This window comes from Leuresthes tenuis, unplaced genomic scaffold (genome assembly GCF_036924035.1).
Source record: "Leuresthes tenuis unplaced genomic scaffold, fLeuTen1.0.hap1 SCAF_7, whole genome shotgun sequence".
In the NCBI taxonomy this organism is placed as follows: domain Eukaryota; kingdom Metazoa; phylum Chordata; class Actinopteri; order Atheriniformes; family Atherinopsidae; genus Leuresthes; species Leuresthes tenuis.
This window is the reverse complement of record NW_027325361.1, coordinates 420,039-446,500: the sequence shown is the minus strand read 5'-3', so window position 1 is coordinate 446,500 and position 26,462 is coordinate 420,039. Positions and strand designations below refer to the sequence as shown.

Here is a 26,462-nt window from a genome sequence, read left to right as displayed (position 1 = left end):
GCAGCGGCTCTACTCCGAGCTCCTTCCAGATGGTGGAGCTCCTCCCCCTATCTCTAAGGCTGAGCCCCGCCCCCCTCTGAAGGAAACTCATTTCAGCTGCTTGTATCCAGGACCTCCTTCTTTGGGTCAGAACCCAGATCTGTGAGCTCAGGTGAGGGTTGGAACAAAGATGGAGCAGGAACCTGAAAGTGATGAATCCAGATGTTGCTTCTTCACAGTGAGCAGAAACTCAGGATCCAGGAGGTCCACTCAGAGGACCTTTTCAGCTCCGTCCTCCACACCTTCGGCCCTCCTCTTCATCGTGTTGTTCAGGTGGGACGACTGGCCATGTGAGAGGACCCCGCTGAGGGTTAGGGTTCACTCTGTGTTCCCGACGGCGTCTGATATCTGCTGCCTTTAAAGCCTCTTTAACAGCTCAGTCTGGTACCGTTTTATCTGCTTTCAGGACGGCTGTAAATTAATTCTGAGAAGGTCCACGCCGTCCCAGTCGATGCTGGGATAATCTTCACAGAATAGACAGAAGCTGTAAGATCATCTCTGACGGGCTGATTTACGGCCGTCTTTATTGTCCTGCAGGAAGGAGGATTGATGCTGTGACGGCGGGTCAGACCCACCTGAAGCTGCCCAGCTGACAGCCGGCCGGCCCAGAGGCAGTAAAACCCCACAGAGTTGTTTTTATGCCCACTGCCCCATTAAACGCGACCTCAATAAGAACGGAGCGGGAGTAAAACAAAGCGGGAGGATCGGAGGCCCGGTATGCAGGACGTGGCCCGGGTCCAGGAGGAGGGGGAGGGGAAAACAAGAGATTCTGTGTTGTAATGATCCAACAAAAGAGCGCGGCAGAACCATTTGGGCTCAGGATGACCCGCAGTCCTCCACTCACAGTAATTATCCCGTCCTCATCCTTTCGGACGCCGTGTTTCCTCACAGAAATTCTTTTCCCGGGTCTTTAAATGTCAGAGTTCTGCTCTCAGTCCAATAACTCGGGATCTGAAGATGCTTTAAAGTGTTCTCATCCCTTAGAGCGCTCCAGTTCTCCTCTTCACACTTATTTAGTCAGTTTCTTCGTGTGAAACTCGGACCTGGTGCTGGACTCACGGTTCCTCCTGAACCTGCTCATTTGGACTCAACAATCGAATATTTCCTGTGTTGAGAACATCTGAAAAACTGCAGCTGCACATTTTCTGTTTGACGTGGAGCCGTGTCTGCGTGCACATAACTACAGTCACACAAAAAACTAAGTGAACCCTTCCTGCAGGAACTAAGAGGGTAAGCAGCAGCCAGGAGCTGCTGATCAATGCTCTGATTAATTGATCATCAGACCAAACTATCTGGAGTCCATCATTCTACAGAGAGAAAGATTATTCACAAGTGGAAAACATTCAGGACAGCTGTCAATCTTCCCAGGAGTGGACGTCCCAGCAAGTTCACCCCAAGGTGAAGAAGCCCAGAGCTACATCTCAGGCTCTACAGGCCTCAGTTAGCATGTTAAAGGTTAAAGGTCACCCCAAGGTGAAAAAGCCCAGAGCTACATCTCAGACTCTACAGGCCTCAGTTAGCATGTTAAAGGTTAAAGTTCACCCCAAGGTGAAGAAGCCCAGAGCTACATCTCAGACTCTACAGGCCTCAGTTAGCATGTTAAAGGTTAAAGGTCACCCCAAGGTGAAGAAGCCCAGAGCTACATCTCAGACTCTACAGGCCTCAGTTAGCATGTTAAAGGTCAAAGTTCACCCCAAGGTGAAAAAGCCCAGAGCTACATCTCAGACTCTACAGGCCTCAGTTAGCAGGTTAAAGGTTAAAGGTCACCCCAAGGTGAAGAAGCCCAGAGCTACATCTCAGACTCTACAGGCCTCAGTTAGCATGTTAAAGGTCAAAGTTCACCCCAAGGTGAAAAAGCCCAGAGCTACATCTCAGACTCTACAGGCCTCAGTTAGCAGGTTAAAGGTTAAAGGTCACCCCAAGGTGAAGAAGCCCAGAGCTACATCTCAGACTCTACAGGCCTCAGTTAGCATGTTAAAGGTCAAAGTTCACCCCAAGGTGAAAAAGCCCAGAGCTACATCTCAGACTCTACAGGCCTCAGTTAGCATGTTAAAGGTTAAAGGTCACCCCAAGGTGAAAAAGCCCAGAGCTACATCTCAGACTCTACAGGCCTCAGTTAGCATGTTAAAGATTAAAGGTCACCCCAAGGTGAAAAAGCCCAGAGCTACATCTCAGACTCTACAGGCCTCAGTTAGCAGGTTAAAGGTTAAAGGTCACCCCAAGGTGAAGAAGCCCAGAGCTACATCTCAGACTCTACAGGCCTCAGTTAGCATGCTAAAGGTTAAAGGTCACCCCAAGGTGAAAAAGCCCAGAGCTACATCTCAGACTCTACAGGCCTCAGTTAGCATGCTAAAGGTTAAAGGTCACCCCAAGGTGAAAAAGTCCAGAGCTACATCTCAGACTCTACAGGCCTCAGTTAGCATGTTAAAGGTCAAAGGTCATACATCTCAGACTCTACAGGCCTCAGTTAGCATGTTAAAGGTTAAAGGTCACCCCAAGGTGAAAAAGCCCAGAGCTACATCTCAGACTCTACAGGCCTCAGTTAGCATGTTAAAGGTTAAAGGTCACCCCAAGGTGAAGAAGCCCAGAGCTACATCTCACTCTACAGGCCTCAGTTAGCATGCTAAAGGTTAAAGGTCACCCCAAGGTGAAAAAGCCCAGAGATACATCTCAGACTCTACAGGCCTCAGTTAGCATGCTAAAGGTTAAAGGTCACCCCAAGGTGAAAAAGCCCAGAGCTACATCTCAGACTCTACAGGCCTCAGTTAGCATGTTAAAGGTTAAAGGTCACCCCAAGGTGAAGAAGCCCAGAGCTACATCTCAGACTCTACAGGCCTCAGTTAGCATGCTAAAGGTTAAAGGTCACCCCAAGGTGAAAAAGCCCAGAGCTACATCTCAGACTCTACAGGCCTCAGTTAGCATGTTAAAGGTTAAAGGTCACCCCAAGGTGAAAAAGCCCAGAGCTACATCTCAGACTCTCCAGGCCTCAGTTAGCATGCTAAAGGTTAAAGGTCACCCCAAGGTGAAGAAGCCCAGAGCTACATCTCAGACTCTACAGGCCTCAGTTAGCATGCTAAAGGTTAAAGGTCATGGCAGCACAGTTAGAAAAAGACTGAACAAGGATGGCTTGTTTGGAAGGGCTGCAGGAGAAAGCCTCTTCTCTCTAAAAAGAACATGGCAGCACAGCTTAGGTTTGCAAAGCTGCATCTGAACAAAGCTCAAGACTTCTGGAACAATGTCCTTTGGAGAGAGACTGATAACGTCCCACAGGAAACCATCACTGCAGCTCACTGCTGCTGAAGCTGCTGGATCAGGGGTTCACTTAGTTTCTCACTCACTGCTGCTGAAGCTGTTTGTTGGATTTACTGAGTTTTATCACCACAGAAAATGCTGATTCCATCTGTGGCTCTGAGAGCTTCCTGCAGTTTTATTTCCTTCTGGGATGTGACCTGCAGTCGGTGTCGTCTTCTCCTGGGAAAGAGAGAAGCTTCCAGCACCGTCGGTGCGATTCGTCTTTATCGGAGGAGGTTGGTGTCATTAGACCGAAGGAGAGCAGCTCCATCAGATCTGGGCTGCAGCTGCTTCATGGAGCGGTGTGTTGGCAGGTTTCATTGATCAGCAGCTGGTGATTACCTGCTGAGGTTTAATGACCTTTCACCTGAGGACAGATAACCTACCGCTCAGCTCCCAGCACAGCGGTGCATCCTCCAGGCTTCTGTTCGGCTCGGTTCAGACATCCGTTTCCCTCATTAAAGGTGAAACAACAGTTTTTACTCAACTAAAAACATTAAAGGGATTTTCACTGCTGCTGTCGCGGTTTTTAATGGTTTTTCTGTTATTTATGGATCTTTTTTAAGGCCGACCACAAACTACTGGGGTTCTGCTCAGAAATCATGTTTATGTGGAACTTTTAGAGCTGATAAAGGCGTTCCTCAGGGTTCCACTTTGGGGCCCTTTTCTGTTTTTCTGTTTGGTTCACATCGGCTCTTTAAATGTGGCCTTCAGCCCACAGACTGCGGTGTGAACAGATCACGCTCCTGAAGTGACCCGCAGCGCAGTTGATCATTGATGACATCACGCCACAATGTTTACGGAAGCAACCATGGCAACAGCAACCGGTGCTGCAGGACGGCTTAATGCTAAAAGCAGCGTGTGGCGGCAGCCGGCGATTCTGTGAGCGGTGACATCATGAAGAAGAAACTTCAGATGTTACTGATGACTCTAAGCGTAGCAAAAACCGCAGCATCCACACAGAAGGATCAGGATGTGGCTGGTTGCACGGAGCAGGAACTCTTCCAGAACTTTAGATTGTGGAGGAATACCTTTCAACACGTGTCACCCCCCGAGACTTTGAAGAGGAAAGTCGTTCAGGAGCTCCATCTCCCAGAGAAAGTGAGTGGGAGTGGGGCTTTATGGGGTAGCAGCGGGGCGGGTTAGCGCACCTTGGCCAACCTTTTTGGCATCGCATTCCTCCGTTTGCACTCTTGTGGCTCGCGCCTATCTGTGGCACATTTAATTTCTCTTTTTAAAGAACTTTATTTGTCATTCATTTACAAAACAGTGCAGCACGGGTCAGAATGAGGTGAAAGTCGCATTAAATGCACCCGGCTGTTCAGACTAAGATCCGATTCAGTCGCACATCTCAAAGTGGCCTGATTCTGATTCAGTGCTGTTTGCCAAAAGCAAATCAGATGTGGGTCACATATGAGCTAAAAGATGGGATTCGGGTCCCCTGCTGTGATCGTAGCCTGGTCTGAGAGGGGCGGGGTCTCTGCAGGAAGTCACTGTGCGACGCTCACATCGACCGTAACGGCGGATCACTTTGGTCTTATTCAGAGAAACATCTTTCAGGGTTTCAAATGAATCTTTTCTAACTTTAAATCCATAAAATCAGGTTTGTTTACAAATGGTTTGGGAGCAAAAATACAGTTCAAAGAACCTTTTTAATGTCCACGAGGGGCAGATAGAGCAGTTAGAGGCATTATACACTCTGACACGTATAAAAGCACGAGAGGAAAGTTTAAATATGAAGCAGAGGAAACAGTCGGACGAGCTGCTCCTGGATGGGAACGGATTCTCAGCTCATGCTGTCAGTTACCATAGAAACAAGTTGTTTTTTCCTTTTCTTTGTTCCTGCCTGTGAAATGTGACATCTGCTATCTGTGGCCTTGACTTGGCGTGTTTCATCACTGCAGCCTCACTCATCGCTGGGGGGGGTCACTGATAAGTAACAGATAAAAACTTTGGTATGTGTTTGTGTCTAAAGCGACTCTCTGGAAGCTGCTCTTAGAGTCCCTGATATCTGATATGCTGAGTCAGACATGGAGTCGTTTTTAGTGAAAGTTTGATGGCTGTTTGCTGTCGTCTTCAGGGCTGGAACTTTCTGCTCAGATAAAGTAAAATGAGATGAAACAAAGCTAAATCTGCTGGTGTGAATGATAACGAGCCGTAGAACCAGCAAACATGAGTGAGGCGTCAGGAGTTACGGAGCGTGTGCACGAGGCTCCGAGTGGACATTAAAGCTGGATCGATTAAACGTCCTTCATAAAGCACCAGAATATTAACTGATCCATACAAGTGTTTGGAGATGAACTTATTTCATCTGCCATTTCTTTCTCTTTTCTGAAGATTTTCCTCGTTAGTTTATTTTTAACATAAAATCCATCCTTTTTACTCCCTGTTTGTTCTTTCTTCAGCTGATTTTTGACCAAAAGTTTCAGCTTTTTTAACAAACTAAAAGTTTCCCTCAGATAAAGTTCTGAAGTCTGGAGAGTATCTGAGGACTTATTTCTTGGTCGGTGTTAGAAACCAGTGTGTGTCCTGACTTCACCGTCCTGCAGCATAACGTTCCACATCTGGAAGGCTGAGAGCCCCCCCCTGCAGGTTCACCCTGTGTTAGATCATGTTAATCAGCGTTGGGCCGGCTCTGCTCGCCGCAGGCGGCTGGTTTGGGCCGGCTCTGCACGCCGCAGGCGGCTGGTTCGGGCCGGCTCTGCTCGCCGCAGGCGGCTGGTATCGGGCCGGCTCTGCACGCCGCAGGCGGCTGGTTCGGGCCGGCTCTGCTCGCCGCAGGCGGCTGGTTTGGGCTCAGTGCGTTCTCTCCTGTGCTGCAGGACCAGTGGGGTCACCTGGAGCAGATCCAGCTGGTCAACGATGGATCTGGTCTGGGCTTTGGCATCGTGGGCGGGAAGACAACCGGAGTGGTGGTCCGGACGCTCGTCCCAAACAGCGTGGCCGACAGGGTAGGTCGTACTCAGCTGACTGGGTCGGGAGCTTTAACACCCGCTGAGTTGTTTCTGAGGTAGAAAAGAATAATACTTTATTCATCCCCCGATGGGGAAATTCAAATCAGAAGGATGGCAGATGAATGAATGAGGAAGTGTAAAGGGAAAGAAGAAACATGGTTTTCTTATTATTTCTTATAAAATGTAATTGTTTTTGCTTTTTCTAAGTAGCTTTCTGTGTTACTTTGACTTTTCTTTTGGAGGCCTCACTGCTCTGCTGCCAGAGGAAGGAAACCTTCAGCTTTAAAGGGTTTAAATCTCCTCTAATACCAGCGAATGAATGAATAAAGGAAGACAAACAGCGAGGGTTAGCAGCAAAAGATGTTGAGAAATAACTAAATCAATTCTGCCTTTTTACCTGAATGAGCTGTCAGGGCCAACATGAGCTCAGATAGTTGGATGACATCATCAGGACAGGTAAAATGATAAAATGCTGTAATTATATTTAACCTGATGTCATGATCTCCTCCAATCAGGACGGACGCCTCCGCACAGGTGACTACATCCTTCGCATCGGGGCCACACCCACCAGCGGCCTCACCACCGACCAAGTCGTCCAGGTGTTGCAGGGCTGCGGGAGTCATGTGACCATGCTGATTGCCAGAGACCCCAGGGGTCAGAAGCCAACAGCCCCGCCTCCCCCCCCACCTCCTGACTCCGCCCCCGTCACTTCTTTTCCACCTCGATCCCCTGGTGCGGCACCACAGCGCCGAGTCAGCAAGACGGTGAGCGCTCCGGTCATCATGGCAGCATCAGAGTGCCGGTGAGCTCATTTTGACTTTTTGTGTTTGTGGTTCCAGCCCAACCTGGAGGGGTACGAGATCCACGAGGTTCCTCTCATCAAGAAGGACGGGCAGAGCCTCGGCATCTCCATCATTGGCTACAACCCTCTGACCACCCAAGGTAAAACCCAGAGTCCCAGACCCAGAGTCCCAGACCCGGAGTCCCGACCCAGAGTCCCGACCCAGAGTCCCGACCCGGAGTCCCAGACCCGGAGTCCCAGACCCAGAGTCCCAGACCCGGAGTCCCAGACCCGGAGTCCCTACCCAGGGTCCTTACCCAGAGTCCCGACCCGGAGTCCCAGACCCGGAGTCCCGACCCGGAGTCCCGACCCAGAGTCCCGACCCAGAGTCCCGACCCGGAGTCCCGACCCAGAGTCCCAGACCCAGAGTCCCAGACCCGGAGTCCCAGACCCGGAGTCCCTACCCAGGGTCCTTACCCAGAGTCCCGACCCGGAGTCCCAGACCCGGAGTCCCGACCCGGGGTCCCAGACCCAGAGTCCCGACCCAGAGTCCCGACCCGGAGTCCCGACCCGGAGTCCCAGACCCGGAGTCCCGACCCGGAGTCCCAGACCCGGAGTCCCGACCCGGAGTCCCAGACCCGGAGTCCCGACCCGGGGTCCCAGACCCAGAGTCCCGACCCAGAGTCCCGACCCGGAGTCCCGTCCCAGACCCAGAGTCCCAGACCCAGAGTCCCAGACCCAGAGTCCCAGACCCAGAGTCCCAGACCCGGAGTCCCAGACCCGGAGTCCCTACCCAGGGTCCTTACCCAGGGTCCCAGACCCAGAGTCCCTACCCAGGGTCCTTACCCAGGGTCCCAGACCCAGAGTCCCGACCCGGGGTCCCAGACCCAGAGTCCCAGACCCGGAGTCCCGACCCAGAGTCCCGACCCGGAGTCCCGACCCAGAGTCCCGACCCAGAGTCCCGACCCGGAGTCCCAGACCCGGAGTCCCGACCCGGGGTCCCAGACCCAGAGTCCCGACCCGGGGTCCCAGACCCAGAGTCCCGACCCGGGGTCCCAGACCCGGAGTCCCGACCCGGAGTCCCGACCCGGAGTCCCGACCCAGAGTCCCAGACCCGGAGTCCCGACCCGGGGTCCCAGACCCAGAGTCCCGACCCAGAGTCCCGACCCAGAGTCCCGACCCAGAGTCCCAGACCCAGAGTCCCAGACCCAGAGTCCCAGACCCAGAGTCCCAGACCCAGAGTCCCGTCCCGGACCCGGAGTCCCAGACCCGGAGTCCCGACCTGGAGTCCCGACCCGGAGTCCCAGACCCGGAGTCCCGACCCGGAGTCCCGACCCGGAGTCCCGACCCGGGGTCCCAGACCCAGAGTCCCTACCCGGGGTCCCTACCCAGAGTCCCAGACCCAGAGTCCCGACCCGGGGTCCCAGACCCAGAGTCCCTACCCGGGGTCCCTACCCAGAGTCCCAGACCCGGAGTCCCAGACCCGGAGTCCCAGACCCAGAGTCCCAGACCCAGAGTCCCAGACCCAGAGTCCCAGACCCGGAGTCCCAGTCCCAGACCCAGAGTCCCAGACCCAGAGTCCCAGACCCAGAGTCCCAGACCCAGAGTCCCAGACCCAGACTGGGGACATTTTCTGAGCATTTTCAGAGGAATGTGTTTTTTCTTTTTCAGCCACTTAACTCTGACCTTTGACCCATTCAGGCAGAAAAAAGGCTCCTAACTCAAGGGATGAACCAGTGTTGTGTCGACACAGAACAGATAACTTAGCAAAGAAGCCATTTTAAACTGGATCTTTAGGCTCTTTGTTACCAGCAGCCTGTCACAAAGACACATCATTTGTTCCCATTTCTTTAGCTGCATCTATGAAAAACAGCAAAGAAAACACAGTTTGACAGACAGAAAATAGGATTTCTGCAGCAACAAGGTGATTCCCAAAGAGCTATTAGCTGAAAACTTGGCATATCTCAGCATGGTGTGCAGTGTGTCCTTAAAACATTTGAGGAAACTGGACTGGTTTAATTCCTGCTTCATAATGTTTCTGACTTTTAACCAAAGATACAATGAAAGCGAGCTTGGATCAGCTTCTTCCTGACCCCTGACCCCTGACCTTCGTCCTCTTGTCAGATGCTGTGGGCGTGTTTGTGAAACACGTGGTTCCAGGCAGCGCCGCGGATCAGAGCGGAAACATCCGAGTGTACGACCGGCTCCTCGCTGTGAGTAGCTGAGTGTGTTGGTGTCTCGGTTCGTCCTCATGTTAGAGTCGAATGTTCCAGAGGGTCTGGAGTCTGGATCGGGTCAGATGATGTCATCACTGGGATGAGATTAACTGAGAAAAGAGAAGTTGGTGTTCTTTGTAATGAGATCATTCTCCTGAGTCTGCTCCTCTTCCTCCCTCTGCTCCTCTTCCTCCCTCTGCTCCTCTTCCTCCCTCTGCTCCTCTGCTCCTCTTCCTCCCTCTGCTCCTCTTCCTCTTCCTCCCTCTGCTCCTCTTCCTCCCTCTTCCTCCCTCTGCTCCTCTTCCTCCCTCTGCTCCTCTTCCTCCCTCTGCTCCTCTTCCTCCCTCTGCTCCTCTTCCTCCCTGCTCCTCTTCCTCCCTGCTCCTCTTCCTCCCTCTGCTCCTCTTCCTCCCTCTGCTCCTCTTCCTCCCTCTTCCTCCCTCTGCTCCTCTTCCTCCCTCTGCTCCTCTTCCTCCCTGCTCCTCTTCCTCCCTCTGCTCCTCTTCCTCCCTCTGCTCCTCTTCCTCCCTGCTCCTCTTCCTCCCTCTGCTCCTCTTCCTCCCTGCTCCTCTTCCTCCCTCTGCTCCTCTTCCTCCCTCTGCTCCTCTTCCTCCATCTGCTCCTCTTCCTCCCTCTGCTCCTCTTCCTCCCTGCTCCTCTTCCTCCCTCTGCTCCTCTTCCTCCCTGCTCCTCTTCCTCCCTCTGCTCCTCTTCCTCCCTCTGCTCCTCTTCCTCCCTCTGCTCCTCTTCCTCCCTCTGCTCCTCTTCCTCTTCCTCCATCTGCTCCTCTTCCTCCATCTGCTCCTCTTCCTCCCTCTGCTCCTCTTCCTCCCTCTGCTCCTCTTCCTCCCTCTGCTCCTCTTCCTCCCTCTGCTCCTCTTCCTCCCTCTGCTCCTCTTCCTCCCTCTTCCTCCCTCTGCTCCTCTTCCTCCCGCTGCTCCTCTTCCTCCCTCTGCTCCTCTTCCTCTCTCTGCTCCTCTTCCTCCCTGCTCCTCTTCCTCCCTCTGCTCCTCTTCCTCCCTCTGCTCCTCTTCCTCCCGCTGCTCCTCTTCCTCCCTCTGCTCCTCTTCCTCCCTCTGCTCCTCTTCCTCCCTCTTCCTCCCTCTGCTCCTCTTCCTCCCTCTGCTCCTCTTCCTCTCTCTGCTCCTCTTCCTCTCTCTGCTCCTCTTCCTCCCTGCTCCTCTTCCTCCCTCTGCTCCTCTTCCTCCCTCTGCTCCTCTTCCTCCCTCTGCTCCTCTTCCTCCCGCTGCTCCTCTTCCTCCCGCTGCTCCTCTTCCTCCCTCTGCTCCTCTTCCTCTCTCTGCTCCTCTTCCTCTCTCTGCTCCTCTTCCTCTCTCTGCTCCTCTTCCTCCCTCTGCTCCTCTTCCTCCCTCTGCTCCTCTTCCTCCCGCTGCTCCTCTTCCTCCCTCTGCTCCTCTGCCTCCCTCTGCTCCTCTTCCTCCCTGCTCCTCTTCCTCCCTCTGCTCCTCTTCCTCTCCCTGCTCCTCTTCCTCCCTCTGCTCCTCTTCCTCTTCCTCCCTCTGCTCCTCTTCCTCTCTCTGCTCCTCTTCCTCTCTCTGCTCCTCTTCCTCCCTCTGCTCCTCTTCCTCTTCCTCCCTCTGCTCCTCTTCCTCCCTCTGCTCCTCTTCCTCCCTCTGCTCCTCTTCCTCTCTCTGCTCCTCTTCCTCTCTCTGCTCCTCTTCCTCTCTCTGCTCCTCTTCCTCTCTCTGCTCCTCTTCCTCCCTCTGCTCCTCTGCTCCTCTTCCTCCCTCTGCTCCTCTTCCTCCCCCTGGTCCTCTTCCTCTCCCTGCTCCTCTTCCTCCCTCTGCTCCTCTTCCTCCCTCTGCTCCTCTTCCTCCCTCTGCTCCTCTTCCTCCCTCTGCTCCTCTTCCTCCCTCTGCTCCTCCTCCTCCCTCTGCTCCTCTTCCTCCCTCTGCTCCTCTTCCTCCCTCTGCTCCTCTTCCTCCCTCTGCTCCTCTTCCTCCCTCTGCTCCTCTGAACAGCTGGACGGCGTCAGTCTCCACGGTCTGACCAATCAGGAGGTTCTGGAGGTGATGAAGCAGACGGGTCAGACTGTGGTTCTCACTCTGGTGAGGAAGAAGCCCAGAACCCTGGAGAGGTCTCTGGATAAAGGTACACAGCTGCTCAGACTGAGCCAGAACCAGACAAACTGACTCCTGAGACTGAGCCAGAACCAGACAAACTGACACGATGAAGCGGAGGCGTTTGGGGTCATGTGACCTGATGCTGTTGTTTGGACTGAAGCTGCGGATCTGACTCTAACCTGTTTGATGCTGAATGTTTCAGTGGAGAGGGAGTCCTCCCGGGCTTTAAGGACGACTTCAGAGGTCAAAGCTCGCTCAGCAGCGCCGGGCTCCATGACGACCAAGCAGGAAGTGTCGCATCCAACCGCGGCATGGCGAGGTGAGCCCCCCCCCATCACAGCAGGTTTACTGTTTCCTGTTGGTTTATGACCCAGAAACTAAATCTGTGGTGAAGCTCAGGACAGAACTCAGCTGTAAGAGCTCAGAGGTTTGTGTTTGAATACTTTTCTGTTTGCTGTGATGGATTAGTTGTTTTATAGAATATATTTACTTTGTAAATTGAATAATTTACATAATGTATCGTGATGGTCGGTGACTGAGACATCAGAGCAGCCGCTCTGACCTGCTGAGGATGATGATGACCACAGAGACTCTGTTGAGGACCTTTTGGCCCCCGTCTCCTCGCCCTCGGGTGTCGGGTCGGACTGTAACCAGCCCTTCTTCTCTGATGAAGGATTGTTCTGTGACCCGGAGCCCAGCTGCCCTTCAGGGTCGGACTGTAACCAGCCCTTCTTCTCTGATGAAGGATTGTTCTGTGACCCGGAGCCCAGCTGCCCTTCAGGGTCGGACTGTAACCAGCCCTTCTTCTCTGATGAAGGATTGTTCTGTGACCCGGAGCCCAGCTGCCCTTCAGGGTCGGACTGTAACCAGCCCTTCTTCTCTGATGAAGGATTGTTCTGTGACCCGGAGCCCAGCTGCCCTTCAGGGTCGGACTGTAACCAGCCCTTCTTCTCTGATGAAGGATTGTTCTGTGACCCGGAGCCCAGCTGCCCTTCAGGGTCGGACTGTAACCAGCCCTTCTTCTCTGATGAAGGATTGTTCTGTGACCCGGCGCCCAGCTGCCCTTCAGGGTCGGACTGTAACCAGCCCTTCTTCTCTGATGAAGGATTGTTCTGTGACCCGGAGCCCAGCTGCCCTTCAGGGTCGGACTGTAACCAGCCCTTCTTCTCTGATGAAGGATTGTTCTGTGACCCGGAGCCCAGCTGCCCTTCAGGGTCGGACTGTAACCAGCCCTTCTTCTCTGATGAAGGATTGTTCTGTGACCCGGAGCCCAGCTGCCCTTCAGGGTCGGATCACCTCGGGTCACTCAGTCTGACCTCAGCAGAACACATTCAGGAGTTTTCCACCTTCAGACTTCCTGTCTGGCCTCATTTCTGCCGGTTTGTCATCACTTTGTAAATGACTCATTGTGACTTCTTCAGACTGCAGCGGCTTCATGGAGCTGTTTTCATTCTGCTGAGGCGTGGAGGCAGCCTCCCGCCTTCTTTTCTTCCTCATTAGCTTTGCTAAGTGGCCACAGCGCCTCGCACGCCGCTCGCCTGCTCCTGAACGACAGATGCAAAGCGGGACAGCCTCGCCGCGATGTATTACTCTGTTTATTCAGTTAAACGCTGCAGATTAATTGCCCTGTGAAGCTGGGGTTAGCAATGCTAATTTAATCAGAGGCTGTTGTTGCAGCGCTGCTTCAGGACGCCGTGGCGTGTGGCGTGCAGCTCAGCAGAGGGACGCCGCCAGGTTTCAGCGGCTGTGAAATCTGCCTGATGTCCACATGGCTGCTGTCTCTCTGCTGCACAGAACACATTCATCTGCAGGCTGACATGCATTAAACATAGAGAACTTACTGACTTCACAGCCTCTGATTCATGGCAGGGAGACGCAGTCCCACTCAGAGGAGGTCCTCCTGCGGCCCGGAGGACTTTACTCGCTTCAGTTCAGTCAGAAACATCACGAATCCCAACAGAACCATTCCAGAAGTCCAGTCCGGTGTTCCCTGAAGAGACGAGTCCTCAGAGGGACCTGCTGGTAGCATCTGTAGCCGGTTCCACCATCACGGAACCAGCGGTGAGAACAGACTGGACTCTGGATATCAGAACCAGCCGAGGTTCCTGAGAGGAACTCAGAGGTCCAGAAGGACTGAGTTTAAACAGCTGCTGCAGAGCCTGAAGCCTCTCTGTGGGCAGCATGAGGGACCGGATCTGTGAGGTCACTGAGGAGAGGAGGTCATGTGACCTTTTAGGTCGCAGCAGACGCTGCGCCGGGTTCTGGAGCATCTGCAATGTAACCCTCATGGGTTTTATTATCCGTGAAACCAAAGTGTGTGTTTCTGCTGAGCCTCTGAGCGAAATCAGTTCAGGGATGATGTTGATGCAGGTTCCAGTTTGATGATCCGGTCTGTTTCTGCTAAGCTTCAGTTCAATGATGATAGAAAAGAGAAAGGAGTCGGATAAACTGAGCAGAGGTTTCATTGTGGTGCTGAATGAGAGTCTGACTGAGTCCTGGAACTCACCAGCAGGAGGTTTCACTAAAACACACAAAGTGTGTGTGGATCAGTACTTTCTGACACCTGCAGGTCGCACTGAAGCTTTTCCTCACTAACTAAATGTTAACAAAGTTAATAAAGTACTTTCAGTTGATGATGGATGAAAAATCGTTTCTGATCAGAATCTTTTAAATTCTGCTCTGAATTTAAAAAGTATATAATAATATATTTATTTATATATAATATATATAATAATCACACATGGTTGAGGTGACAATTTACGGTAAAAGTATGAAATGTTGAAAAAGTAACGTCACAGCTGAGCTCTGAGCGGGGAGTTAAAGGGTTAAAGGTCAGCAGGGACCTGCTCAGCCTAACTCCAGCTGAGCTCTGAGCGGGGAGTTAAAGGGTTAAAGGTCAGCAGGGACCTGCTCAGCCTAACTCCAGCTGAGCTCTGAGCGGGGAGTTAAAGGGTTAAAGGTCAGCGGGGACCTGCTCAGCCTAACTCCAGCTGAGCTCTGAGCGGGGAGTTAAAGGGTTAAAGGTCAGCAGGGACCTGCTCAGCCTAACTCCAGCTGAGCTCTGAGCGGGGAGTTAAAGGGTTAAAGGTCAGCGGGGACCTGCTCAGCCTAACTCCAGCTGAGCTCTGAGTGGGGAGTTAAAGGGTTAAAGGTCAGCGGGGACCTGCTCAGCCTAACTCCAGCTGAGCTCTGAGCGGGGAGTTAAAGGGTTAAAGGTCAGCAGGGACCTGCTCAGCCTAACTCCAGCTGAGCTCTGAGCGGGGAGTTAAAGGGTTAAAGGTCAGCGGGGACCTGCTCAGCCTAACTCCAGCTGAGCTCTGAGCGGGGAGTTAAAGGGTTAAAGGTCAGCGGGGACCTGCTCAGCCTAACTCCAGCTGAGCTCTGAGCGGGGAGTTAAAGGGTTAAAGGTCAGCAGGGACCTGCTCAGCCTAACTCCAGCTGAGCTCTGAGCGGGGAGTTAAAGGGTTAAAGGTCAGCGGGGACCTGCTCAGCCTAACTCCAGCTGAGCTCTGAGTGGGGAGTTAAAGGGTTAAAGGTCAGCAGGGACCAGCTCAGCCTAACTCCAGCTGAGCTCTGAGCGGGGAGTTAAAGGGTTAAAGGTCAGCAGGGACCTGCTCAGCCTAACTCCAGCTGAGCTCTGAGCGGGGAGTTAAAGGGTTAAAGGTCAGCAGGGACCAGCTCAGCCTAACTCCAGCTGAGCTCTGAGCGGGGAGTTAAAGGGTTAAAGGTCCAGTACCCGGATCAGTACCCAGGGTGCAGCCCCCTGCAGAAGCAGCCGTGTTCCAGTCCAGGGGAGTGCTGTTAATGTCTGTAACTTTCTGTGTGTGCAGCCACGGAGGCGGACCTGAGGGCTAAGTGGGAGCAGGCTCTGGGACCACAGTACAAAGTTCTGGTGAGCCCAAACACACACATTCACACATGCAGCAGCAGTGGTGGACCCGCCTCATGTGTGTGTTCTGTTAGGTGGTGCAGTTGGATCACATCATAGACGATGACGCAGAGCTGCAGAAATCATCCAAGGTGCAGAACACGGACCCAATCAGAACCTTTTTATCACCTGTTTGTTTCCGCCCTGATGTCCTCTGTGTTCCTTCCAGCTGCTGCCCATCCACACCCTGCGCCTCGGCGTGGAGTTGGACTCCTTCGATGGGCACCACTACATCTCCTCTGTGGCCCCCGGGGGCCCCGTGGACAGAGACGGGGTCCTGAGACCAGAGGACGAGCTGCTGGAGGTAAAAACATTTCAAAGTGCTGGCTGATGGCTGTCCTCTGAAAATGCTCAGGAACAAGGACTGAAGATGAGGGGAAAAAGCAGAAAAACTGTGAAAGAGCTTCAGAAAGCTGCAGAACTATTGATCAGGACACTTTAAAGGTTCAGAAAGCTGCAGAACTGTTGATCAGGACACTTTAAAGGTTTCAGAAAGCTGCAGAACTATTGATCAGGACACTTTAAAGGTTACAGAAAGCTGCAGAACTATTGATCAGGACACTTTAAAGGTTACAGAAAGCTGCAGAACTATTGATCAGGACACTTTAAAGGTTACAGAAAGCTGCAGAACTGTTGATCAGGACACTTTAAAGGTTACAGAAAGCTGCAGAACTGTTGATCAGGACACTTTAAAGGTTTCAGAAAGCTGCAGAACTATTGATCAGGACACTTTAAAGGTTTCAGAAAGCTGCAGAACTATTGATCAGGACACTTTAAAGGTTTCAGAAAGCTGCAGAACTGTTGATCAGGACACTTTAAAGGTTACAGAAAGCTGCAGAACTATTGATCAGGACACTTTAAAGGTTTCAGAAAGCTGCAGAACTATTGATCAGGACACTTTAAAGGTTTCAGAAAGCTGCAGAACTGTTGATCAGGACACTTCAAAGGTTTCAGAAAGCTGCAGAACTGTTGATCAGGACACTTTAAAGGTTTCAGAAAGCTGCAGAACTGTTGATCAGGACACTTTAAAGGTTTCAGAAAGCTGCAGAACTGTTGATCAGGACACTTTAAAGGTTTCAGAAAGCTGCAGAACTATTGATCAGGACACTTTAAAGGTGTCAGAAAGCTGCAGAACTATTGATCAGGACACTTTAAAGGTTTCAGAAAGCTGCAGAACTATTGATCAGGACACTTTAAAGGTTTCAGAAAGCTGCAGAACTATTGATCAGGACACTTTAAAGGTTTCAGAAAGCTGCAGAACTGTAGATCAGGACACTTTAAAGGTTTCAGAAAGCTGCAGAACTGTTGATCAGGACACTTTAAAGGTTTCAGAAAGCTGCAGAACTGTTGATCAGGACACTTTAAAGGTTTCAGAAAGCTGCAGAACTATTGATCAGGACACTTTAAAGGTTTCAGAAAGCTGCAGAACTGTAGATCAGGACACTTTAAAGGTTTCAGAAAGCTGCAGAACTGTTGATCAGGACACTTTAAAGGTTTCAGAAAGCTGCAGAACTATTGATCAGGACACTTTAAAGGTTTCAGAAAGCTGCAGAACTGTTGATCAGGACACTTTAAAGGTTTCAGAAAGCTGCAGAACTGTTGATCAGGACACTTTAAAGGTTTCAGAAAGCTGCAGAACTGTTGATCAGGACACTTTAAAGGTTACAGAAAGCTGCAGAACTATTGATCAGGACACTTTAAAGGTTTCAGAAAGCTGCAGAACTGTTGATCAGGACACTTTAAAGGTTTCAGAAAGCTGCAGAACTATTGATCAGGACACTTTAAAGGCTTCAGAAAGCTGCAGAACTATTGATCAGGACACTTTAAAGGTTTCAGAAAGCTGCAGAACTATTGATCAGGACACTTTAAAGGTTTCAGAAAGCTGCAGAACTATTGATCAGGACACTTTAAAGGTTTCAGAAAGCTGCAGAACTATTGATCAGGACACTTTAAAGGCTTCAGAAAACTGCAGAACTGTTGATCAGGACACTTTAAAGGTTACAGAAAGCTGCAGAACTGTTGATCAGGACACTTTAAAGGTTACAGAAAGCTGCAGAACTGTTGATCAGGACACTTTAAAGGTTACAGAAAGCTGCAGAACTGTTGATCAGGACACTTTAAAGGTTTCAGAAAGCTGCAGAACTGTTGATCAGGACACTTTAAAGGTTACAGAAAGCTGCAGAACTGTTGATCAGGACACTTTAAAGGTTTCAGAAAGTTGCAGAACTGTTGATCAGGACACTTGTTTTCTCTTTGGAGGTGAATAACGTTCAGCTGTATGGGAAGTCCCGGCGGGAGGCCGTGTCCTTCCTCAAAGAGGTTCCTCCCCCGTTCACTCTGGTCTGCTGCCGACACCCAGCCTCTGACCTGGAACCAGAACCTGAACCGGTTCTGCCACCTGAACTGGCACCAGGACTGACCAGAGCATCAGAGGGCAGCGTGGAGGAGGTGAGAGAACTGTGACTCCAGGTGTTTGCAGGTAAAACCTCCCTCTGACTCTGACTCTGACTCTTTTCAAATGTTTCAGATCGAGCTGAAGCTGTCGTCAATGATCTACAGTCAGACTCACCTGAGCGCCACCGGCAGCCCGGTCCAAAGACAGGTGACTGTAACACACACGTCTGACCAGAACAGAAGGCTCCCAAGGATCCCTGGTGCTGTGTGACAACATGTTTGATCCTGACCCGGTTTAAAGGAAGTCCAAACTGAGCGTGCTCAGAAGGCAGCTTCATGTAAACCTGCATGTCAGCTGCACATCAGGTGGAGCCACAGTCTCCGTTTGACCCGATCATTTAATCAGACACCTTTCATTTCTGTTTAATTGATCACGTCTGACTCTGTTAATGTAAGACCCGTTTCATCACGACCAGAACACCTGATTTACAGCTTCGTACGTCCCACAAACGCTCAACACTTCATTACTTTTACTGGTGATATGAACTCCTCAGACTTCTTCAAAGCCTGGGAGCGAGCTCAGAGCTTTGAGGCCGGTTTGGATCAGAACGTATTCTTCAGTCACGTTGACATCATTTAAAGGTCCAGCTTTAATCGGAATGAAGGTTCTGCTTCTGAAGGACTGGAGTTTAACATTTCTCTTTGTTTCAGGAGCAGGTGTCACCGGTAGAGGAAGTATTGAAGGAGGAGGAGCCTCACCACAGCCAGGAGGAGGAGCCTCACCACAGCCAAGAGGAGGAGCCTCACCCCAGCCAGGAGGAGGAGGAGGAGGAGGAGGAGGAGGACGAAGGAGAGCTGGCTCTGTGGTGTCCAGATGTTCAGGTGGTGCAGCTGCAGAAGGAGAGAGACAAAGGCCTCGGCTTCAGCATCCTCGACTACCAGGTGACAGCAGCACTGACCCTGTTTCATGGTGCTGATGGTTCATTTTGTGTCTTTTATCTGGTTGTTCAGCAGAGAAGCGTAGTGGCTGCAGAGCCGTATGTGTTGTCGTATTTCCCATCATGCACCTGGTGCATGAAACTCAGCTCTGAGCCACAGCTGCATTCTTAACTGCAGATGAAACATCGTGGGGACATTCCTGCTGTTTCCATACAGCAGTCAGCGGCTCCTCCTTTTTTCAGTCCAACTGACCCGTACGTTTTGCTGCCTCATCGGTTACTGTCAGGCGTCACTGAACGACACAAAACAATGTCAAAGACGTCTGACAGTTTTATGACCACCTTACTTAAACAAACTCTGGAAAACTTTCTAAACTTTGAAACCGCTTGAAGAATCCTGGAGTTTACGACCAGCTGAAGAAAACTTGATTTGGGCTCAGGTGCTGCCATGTCAGAACCAGGCTAACCTCGTTTCCAGAACTTTTTACACAAGTTACTCATCGCCTGAAGCGTCAGGTCCCTTAAGGTGTAATACCGCGGACAGCCACCAGGCGCTGCTCCAACAGACGCTTTTCTGGAACATTTCTGGAGCATTTCTGGAACATTTCAAGAACATTTCAAGAACATTTCTGGAGCATTTCTGGAGCATTTCAGGGACATTTCAAGAACATTTCAAGAACATTTCAAGAACATTTCAAGAACATTTCTGGAGCATTTCTGGAGCATTTCAGGAACATTTCAAGAGCATTTCAAGAGCATTTCAGGGACATTTCTGGTGCATTTCAAGAGCATTTCAGGGACATTTCTGGAACATTTCAAGAGCATTTCAAGAGCATTTCAGGGACATTTCTGGAGCATTTCTGGAACATTTCAAGAACATTTCTGGAGCATTTCAAGAGCATTTCAGGGACATTTCTGGAGCATTTCAAGAGCATTTCAAGAGCATTTCAGGGACATTTCTGGTGCATTTCAAGAGCATTTCAGGGACATTTCTGGAGCATTTCTGGAGCATTTCAGGAGCATTTCAGGGACATTTCTGGTGCATTTCAAGAGCATTTCAGGGACATTTCAGGAGCATTTCAGGGACATTTCAGGGACATTTCAGGAGCATTTCAGGGACATTTCTGGTGCATTTCAAGAGCATTTCAGGGACATTTCTGGAACATTTCTGAAGCATTTCTGGAGCATTTCAGGGACATTTCTGGAGCATTTCTGGAGCATTTCAAGAACATTTCTGGAGCATTTCAAGAGCATTTCAGGGACATTTCAGGAGCATTTCAGGGACATTTCTGGTGCATTTCAAGAGCATTTCAGGGACATTTCTGGAACATTTCTGAAACATTTCTGGAGCATTTCAGGGACATTTCAGGAGCATTTCAGGGACATTTCAGGAGCATTTCAGGGACATTTCTGGTGCATTTCAAGAGCATTTCAGGGACATTTCTGGAACATTTCTGAAGCATTTCTGGAGCATTTCAAGGGCATTTCTGGAGCATTTCAGGGACATTTCAAGAACATTTCAAGAACATTTCAAGAGCATTTCAGGGACATTTCTGGAGCATTTCTGGAACATTTCTGGAGCATTTCAGGGACATTTCTGGAACATTTCTGGAACATTTCTGGAGCATTTCTGGAACATTTCAGGGACATTTCTGGAGCTTTTCTGGAACATTTCTGAAGCATTTCTGAAGCATTTCAGGGACATTTCTGGAGCATTTCTGGAACATTTCAAGAACATTTCTGGAGCATTTCAAGAGCATTTCAAGAGCATTTCAGGGACATTTCTGGAGCATTTCAAGAGCATTTCTGAAGCATTTCTGAAGCATTTCAGGGACATTTCTGGAGCATTTCTGGAACATTTCAAGAACATTTCTGGAGCATTTCAAGAGCATTTCAGGGACATTTCTGGTGCATTTCTGGAGCATTTCTGGAGCATTTCAAGAGCATTTCAGGGACATTTCTGGAGCATTTCAGGAGCATTTCAAGAGCATTTCAAGAGCATCTCTGGAGCATTTCTGGAGCATTTCGAAAGCATTTCAAGAGCATTTCAGGGACATTTCAGGAGCATTTCAGGGACATTTCAGGAGCATTTCAGGAGCATTTCAGGGACATTTCAGGAGCATTTCTGGAACATTTTGGGACTCCTCAGTTTTAGAGGTCTTTGGTGGAAACTAAACACATTTACTTAGGACGATGTGGTGAGAAAAGGATAAAACTTTTTATTTAGTGATCACATGATGAGGAAATGTTAAAGTGGAACCGGCAGAACTACACGTGTTAATGAGCCCATCAGGGCTCCAACGTAATGAGAACCATTTAGTTGGTTCTTCTGTTGGAAGTTACACAACAACAGGGTCCGTTTGGGTCCAGTCCTTTCTCCTTTGTATGTGTCTCCTTTGGGGTCCATCAGAACATCCCAGTCCTCTGCTCTTCATGCTCCGGCTGGGTTGGAAGTTTGGGCTGTTTATCAGCAGATTATCTTTTTTCTTCTTCTTCTTCTGCTGCAGAATGAGCTCCACCTGCTGCTCCTCACTGCGTCTGCAGACCAGCAGTGGACTGTTCATTCTGGGTTTTCCCACAGAAAAGCTTTCATCTGGCTGTAAGTCATACCTGAAGCTTCATCAGCCTCCTGTCTGCCTGCCTGTGGGGGAGGAATCCACGGGGACTGTGGGGGGGCCATCCTGTCTGGGCCCGAGCGCCTCAGGACGGGTAGAAATGTGGTGTGAAAGCGGAGCGTCTAACTGGGCTGTTATTAAAGAGTCAGCTGATCCACTCTGCCTGATGACATCATCTTCACAGCAAGTGTGTAGCGGAAAAAAGTCGGATTCGAAGCATCCGTGTTTCAGATCTCTGGGGGTTCCCCCCCCTCTATATCTTACGGCACAGCTTCACCTCTCAGACCTCCTCCACCCACAGAGGGAGCTGCCTGTGGGTGTGTGTCCACCCGCTCTAACATCTTCTTCTCCACATGATAACAAACGTAAAATCGATCTGTGGGCCCTGCTGAAGTGTCCTCGGGCCAGAACCTGAAGAACCTGGCAGGTGAGCACCTTGTATGGGGGCTCCGCCTCCACTGATGTGTGTCTGTAAATTAAAAATAATTTATTTTTATTAATAAAGTGCCAAATCCCAACAAGTGTCTCAGAGCACTTAGTCCAATTCAATCAGAGCCAATTAAAACAGTTTCCAGCTCAGGAAACCAACAGATTAACTGAAACTTCTCTCTGATCCTGAGCTGCAGGAGGCGACTGTGGAGAGAAAAACTCCCTTTAACAGGAAGAAACCTCCATCAGAACCAGAACCAGGAAGAAACCTCCATCAGAACCAGAACCAGGAAGAAACCTCCATCAGAACCAGAACCAGGAAGAAACCTCCACCAGAACCAGAACCAGGAAGGGTCCATCTGCCTGGACCAGCTGGGGCTGAGAGGACAGGAAAGAGGGGACAACAAGCAGCGTAACACCAGGCCAGAGACACCTGCTGAGAGAGAGAAACACAAGTTAATGACAGCAATGATGTCATCTGTACATGGAGGGAGGAGAGGTGCATCATGGGAGCTCCCCCAGCAGGCTGGGCCTGTAGCAGCAGAACATGGAGGGAGGAGAGGTGCATCATGGGAGCTCCCCCAGCAGGCTGGGCCTATAGCAGCAGAACTATGGGATGAAACCAGCCTGCAGCAGTGTGTTCTGAATAAAGCGAATCCCTCACGTATCTGTGTGTCTGCATCTGTCAGCCAAGGACACGTCGGAGCTGCTGCCAAAGTGTTTCCTGGTTCTGAATCCGGCTGTCAGAGCTGAGTGAAAGATGGAGGCAATAAGAGAAGAGCTGAAGTGACCCGTCTGGGCTCTGACTCTCGCCTGTTTCTACCTGTTTCTCACCTCGATAACTCAGTTCAGTTCGACCGGCTCTCAGGATCCAGATTAAACTGGTTCAGAGACCAGACCTCCTCCGGTTCTACAGAACCAGCAGCACTCTGAGGTCCTGGGTTCTGGTTGTTCTCTGGACTTTAAACCTGTGAGCACCTTTAAAAAGCACCGATCTGTCCGAGTCTTTGTGTTTTTAAAAGTGAAACCGTTCATCCCAGAATGTAAAGGAAAGCCCGACCCAAACGTGATGGGAACATCCTGATCCAGGCCCTGACTGCTCAGAATGAGTCTTTCCTGCAGGTTTAACACACACGTGCACACACACGTGCACACACACGTGCACAGCGCAGCTGAACATAAACCTTGAAGCTTGAAGCTTTCTGTTTGTGGACCCAACAGAAGACGTGTTTGAGCAGAAGTTCGATCTCATCTCGCTGTAACATCAGAGGTCTGAAGCTGAACTTTTTGGAGACGAACTCAAACCTACACAAAGACAAAAAATAAAACCCTCCTCAGCGAGCGAAGACACTGGTTTCCCTACTTTTGGCAGAGTGCTTTTTGATTTCTTCCTTCTCTCCTCTCTTCTGATTCCTGCCCTCCGCCTGCTGAGGCCTTTCTTTTTCTGGAGGATCTTGTAGGAGTGGAGGACCTGAGTTCTGACTCCTCACCACCTGTAGCCATGCAGCTCCGTCTAAAAATACAGCCGCTTTTGTTCTGGCAGCCTGAAACTTGGCACGGCAGCCGGTGCTGCTGCGCAGGCGATGCCCTCGGTTCTGCACCGGGGGATTCAGAGTGAGGCTCCAGGGTCGGTGTGAGTCTGAGGGCCCGGCAGGGCGGGTCACCATGGTTCCTCCGGTTAAAACCACACCTCTGGACACCTGCGTGGAGTAAAGCTTCACCGTGGTCAGGGTTAGCTTCACAGGCTAATTACTGGGGAAATAAGCTGCTCACAGACTGGTGTGAAACTAATAACAGGCTGAGGTTCAGTCCACAGTAAAACCTTTCTGTGTCGGAGAGGATCTTCAGCACCTCTTCACATGTCAACTGTTTCCTGCCTTTGTGTAAAAACAGGATGAAAAGGAAAGTCTCAGAATTTGTTCAAAGCAGTTTAAAAGCTGACAGAAGAGCTGCTTAATGGCGGCTGAGGGTGGGATCCGCTGCTCTTTCAGCTCTTTTTCTCAGAGAATCAGGAAGTGGATTCATGGAGGATTAAAGTAGAGGAAGTCTGACAGATGGGGGATTTCTGAGCTCTGTGGCGCCCTCTCTGGGCGCCCGTCCTCTGCCTGGAGCCACGCCCCACGATGATGTCACAGCTGGACTGAAACGATTCACAAAGTAACTCCATTACCAAAACTCCTCGATGCTAACGATCTGCTTCGATGCTTCGTTTAACATGTTCTGCTCAGTGGTCGGGTTTCACACGCAGTTATTGCTGCTGCACAACGTGCACAACGTGCACAACGTGCACACGTTTGATTTATGGAGGCAGGATGGATTAATGTGAACTAATATTCTAAAAACAGCTAATTTTATCAGACGTGTTGCATCTGTAGCATCAGAGGCTGCTGGTTCAGGTTAACTGCTGTTATTCTGAGTCTCTGAGCTGCCTGATAACAGACAATAAAACAGGAAATAAGAGGCTTTGGTAGGATTTCAGCTGCATTAAAACACAGTTCATGAAGGCAGAGGCAGGAGGAGAGAAGCTAACAGATGCTAGCACAGCTGGACGTTAGCTGGGAAGCTAACAGATGCTAGCACAGCTGGACGTTAGCTGGGAAGCTAACAGATGCTAGCACAGCTGGATGTTAGCTGGGAAGCTAACAGATGTTAGCACAGCTGGATGTTAGCAGGGAAGCTAACAGATGTTAGCACAGCAGGATGTTAGCTGGGAAGCTTACAGATGTTAGCACAGCTGGATGTTAGCAGGGAAGCTAACAGATGTTAGCACAGCAGGATGTTAGCTGGGAAGCTAACAGATGTTAGCACAGCTGGATGTTAGCAGGGAAGCTAACAGATGTTAGCACAGCAGGATGTTAGCTGGGAAGCTAACAGATGTTAGCACAGCTGGATGTTAGCAGGGAAGCTAACAGATGTTAGCACAGCTGGATGTTAGCAGGGAAGCTAACAGATGTTAGCACAGCAGGATGTTAGCTGGGAAGCTAACAGATGTTAGCACAGCTGGATGTTAGCAGGGAAGCTAACAGATGTTAGCACAGCAGGATGTTAGCTGGGAAGCTAACAGCTGCTAGCACAGCTGGATGTTGCTCAAACAGATGTTGCTGAGTCGAGCCGATGATGAAGAAGTGATCAGAAATAATCAGAAAGTTAAGAAACATTCAGGCTGTTGGTGCTCAGGTTATTAACCAGGAGGAGCAGGAGCAGGAGGAGGAGGAGGAGGAGGAGGAGGAGGAGGAGGAGGAGGAGGAGGAGGAGGAGGAGGAGGAGGAGGAGGAGGCCTTTGCTGCTCAGGGAGAGCTGCCTCCTCTTCCTCCTCCTGCTCCTCTGCATGTTGTTGTTTGTCTGGTCTCTGGCTCCCCCTGTCTGTGCTCATCTGATGGGAGGAAGACTTGTGAGGAAAAAGAGGAGAAAGAGGAGGAGCTCAGAGGAGGAGGAGCTCAGAGGAGGAGGAGCAGGAGGAGGAGGAGGAGGAGGAGGAGGAGGAGGAGGAGGAGGAGGAGGAGGAGGAGGAGGAGCAGGAGGAGGAGGAGGAGGAGGAGGAGGAGGAGGAGGCCTTTGCTGCTCAGGGAGAGCTGCCTCCTCCTCCTCCTCCTCTGAGCTCCTCCTCCTCCTCCTGCTCCTCTGCATGTTGTTGTTTGTCTGGTCTCTGGCTCCCCCTGTCTGTGCTCATCTGATGGGAGGAAGACTTGTGAGGAAAAAGAGGAGAAAGAGGAGGAGCTCAGAGGAGGAGGAGCTCAGAGGAGGAGGAGGAGGAGCTCAGAGGAGGAGGAGCTCAGAGGAGGAGGAGGAGGAGCTCAGAGGAGGAGTGGTGGTAAATCTCATTTCTCTCTTGGTTGTTTTATTAGTGTCTGACCTGAGTTACCTGATCAATAAAGGTTCACAGCAAACAGAAGTTCTGTTCGGGTTCTTGGGTTCAGGCGACCCGACTTCACAGCTTCTTCCTCTTTATTAGATTCAAAAGGCGCCGTTTCTCCTCCTCTGCTCTTTGAGGAGAGATGGAGGAATTCTTCTTTCTGGAGGTGTTTTGATGCTTTGTTCTGCAGTAAAAAATCCCTTAATGATCCAAAGCCACACAGAAGCCACAGAACCGGGGAGTTCACAGGGAGGTCAGTGGGGGGGTTCGGTTGTTCCGGCCTGTTGACCCTCTCCTCTCCGGCTCCTCAGGACCCCTTGGATCCTGGTCGCTGTGTGATGGTGATCCGTTCCCTGGTGCCTGGCGGTTCTGCAGAGCATCATGGGGGTTTACTTCCTGGAGACCAGCTGGTGTCGGTGAACCACACCCAGCTGGACCTGCTCACTCTGCCCCAGGCTGTGGAGGTTCTGAAGTCCGCCCCACCCGGTGCGGTCCGCCTGGGCATCCGAAAGCCTCTGGTAAGTCCTGTTGACCCTCCAGGTTCAGGTTCTGCCCTCCAATCAGAACCAGTTGTCTTGTTCATCTTGGTCCAGGTCTTTGGCAGCAGGTCTGGACCTCAGAACACCGATTCAGAACCAGCCTGGTCCATAAAGCCCAGTTCAGACCTGCTGGTAGCTGATCCAGATCTTTGGATCCTCTACTTCACAGCCAAAGCCTTTGGTTATCCAACGGGTCCAAACAGCTCTGTTCGAGCCCCACCTGTGGAAATAAACCCTGCTTCCTGTCTGCAGGTGGAAATAAACCCTGTTTCCTGTCTGCAGGTGGAAATAAACCCTGTTTCCTGTCTGCAGGTGGAAATAAACCCTGTTTCCTGTCTGTAGGTGGAGGTGGAAATAAACCCTGCTTTCTGTCTGCAGGTGGAAATAAACCCTGTTTCCTG

General features: G+C 50.8%; 1 protein-coding gene across 1 annotated transcript in view; it reads left to right on the top strand.

Moving 5' to 3' along the window:
• patj (PATJ crumbs cell polarity complex component) overlaps positions 1-26,462 on the top strand; it is a 112,238-nt gene that overhangs the window by 20,304 nt on the left and 65,472 nt on the right. Inside the window, 13 exon segments of the mRNA XM_072388829.1 lie at positions 6,153-6,281; positions 6,800-7,048; positions 7,124-7,226; positions 9,190-9,278; positions 11,264-11,393; positions 11,568-11,684; positions 15,196-15,257; positions 15,329-15,385; positions 15,463-15,597; positions 17,553-17,741; positions 17,821-17,895; positions 18,399-18,629; positions 25,834-26,040. Coding sequence (XP_072244930.1) covers positions 6,153-6,281; positions 6,800-7,048; positions 7,124-7,226; positions 9,190-9,278; positions 11,264-11,393; positions 11,568-11,684; positions 15,196-15,257; positions 15,329-15,385; positions 15,463-15,597; positions 17,553-17,741; positions 17,821-17,895; positions 18,399-18,629; positions 25,834-26,040 — 1,773 coding nt within the window.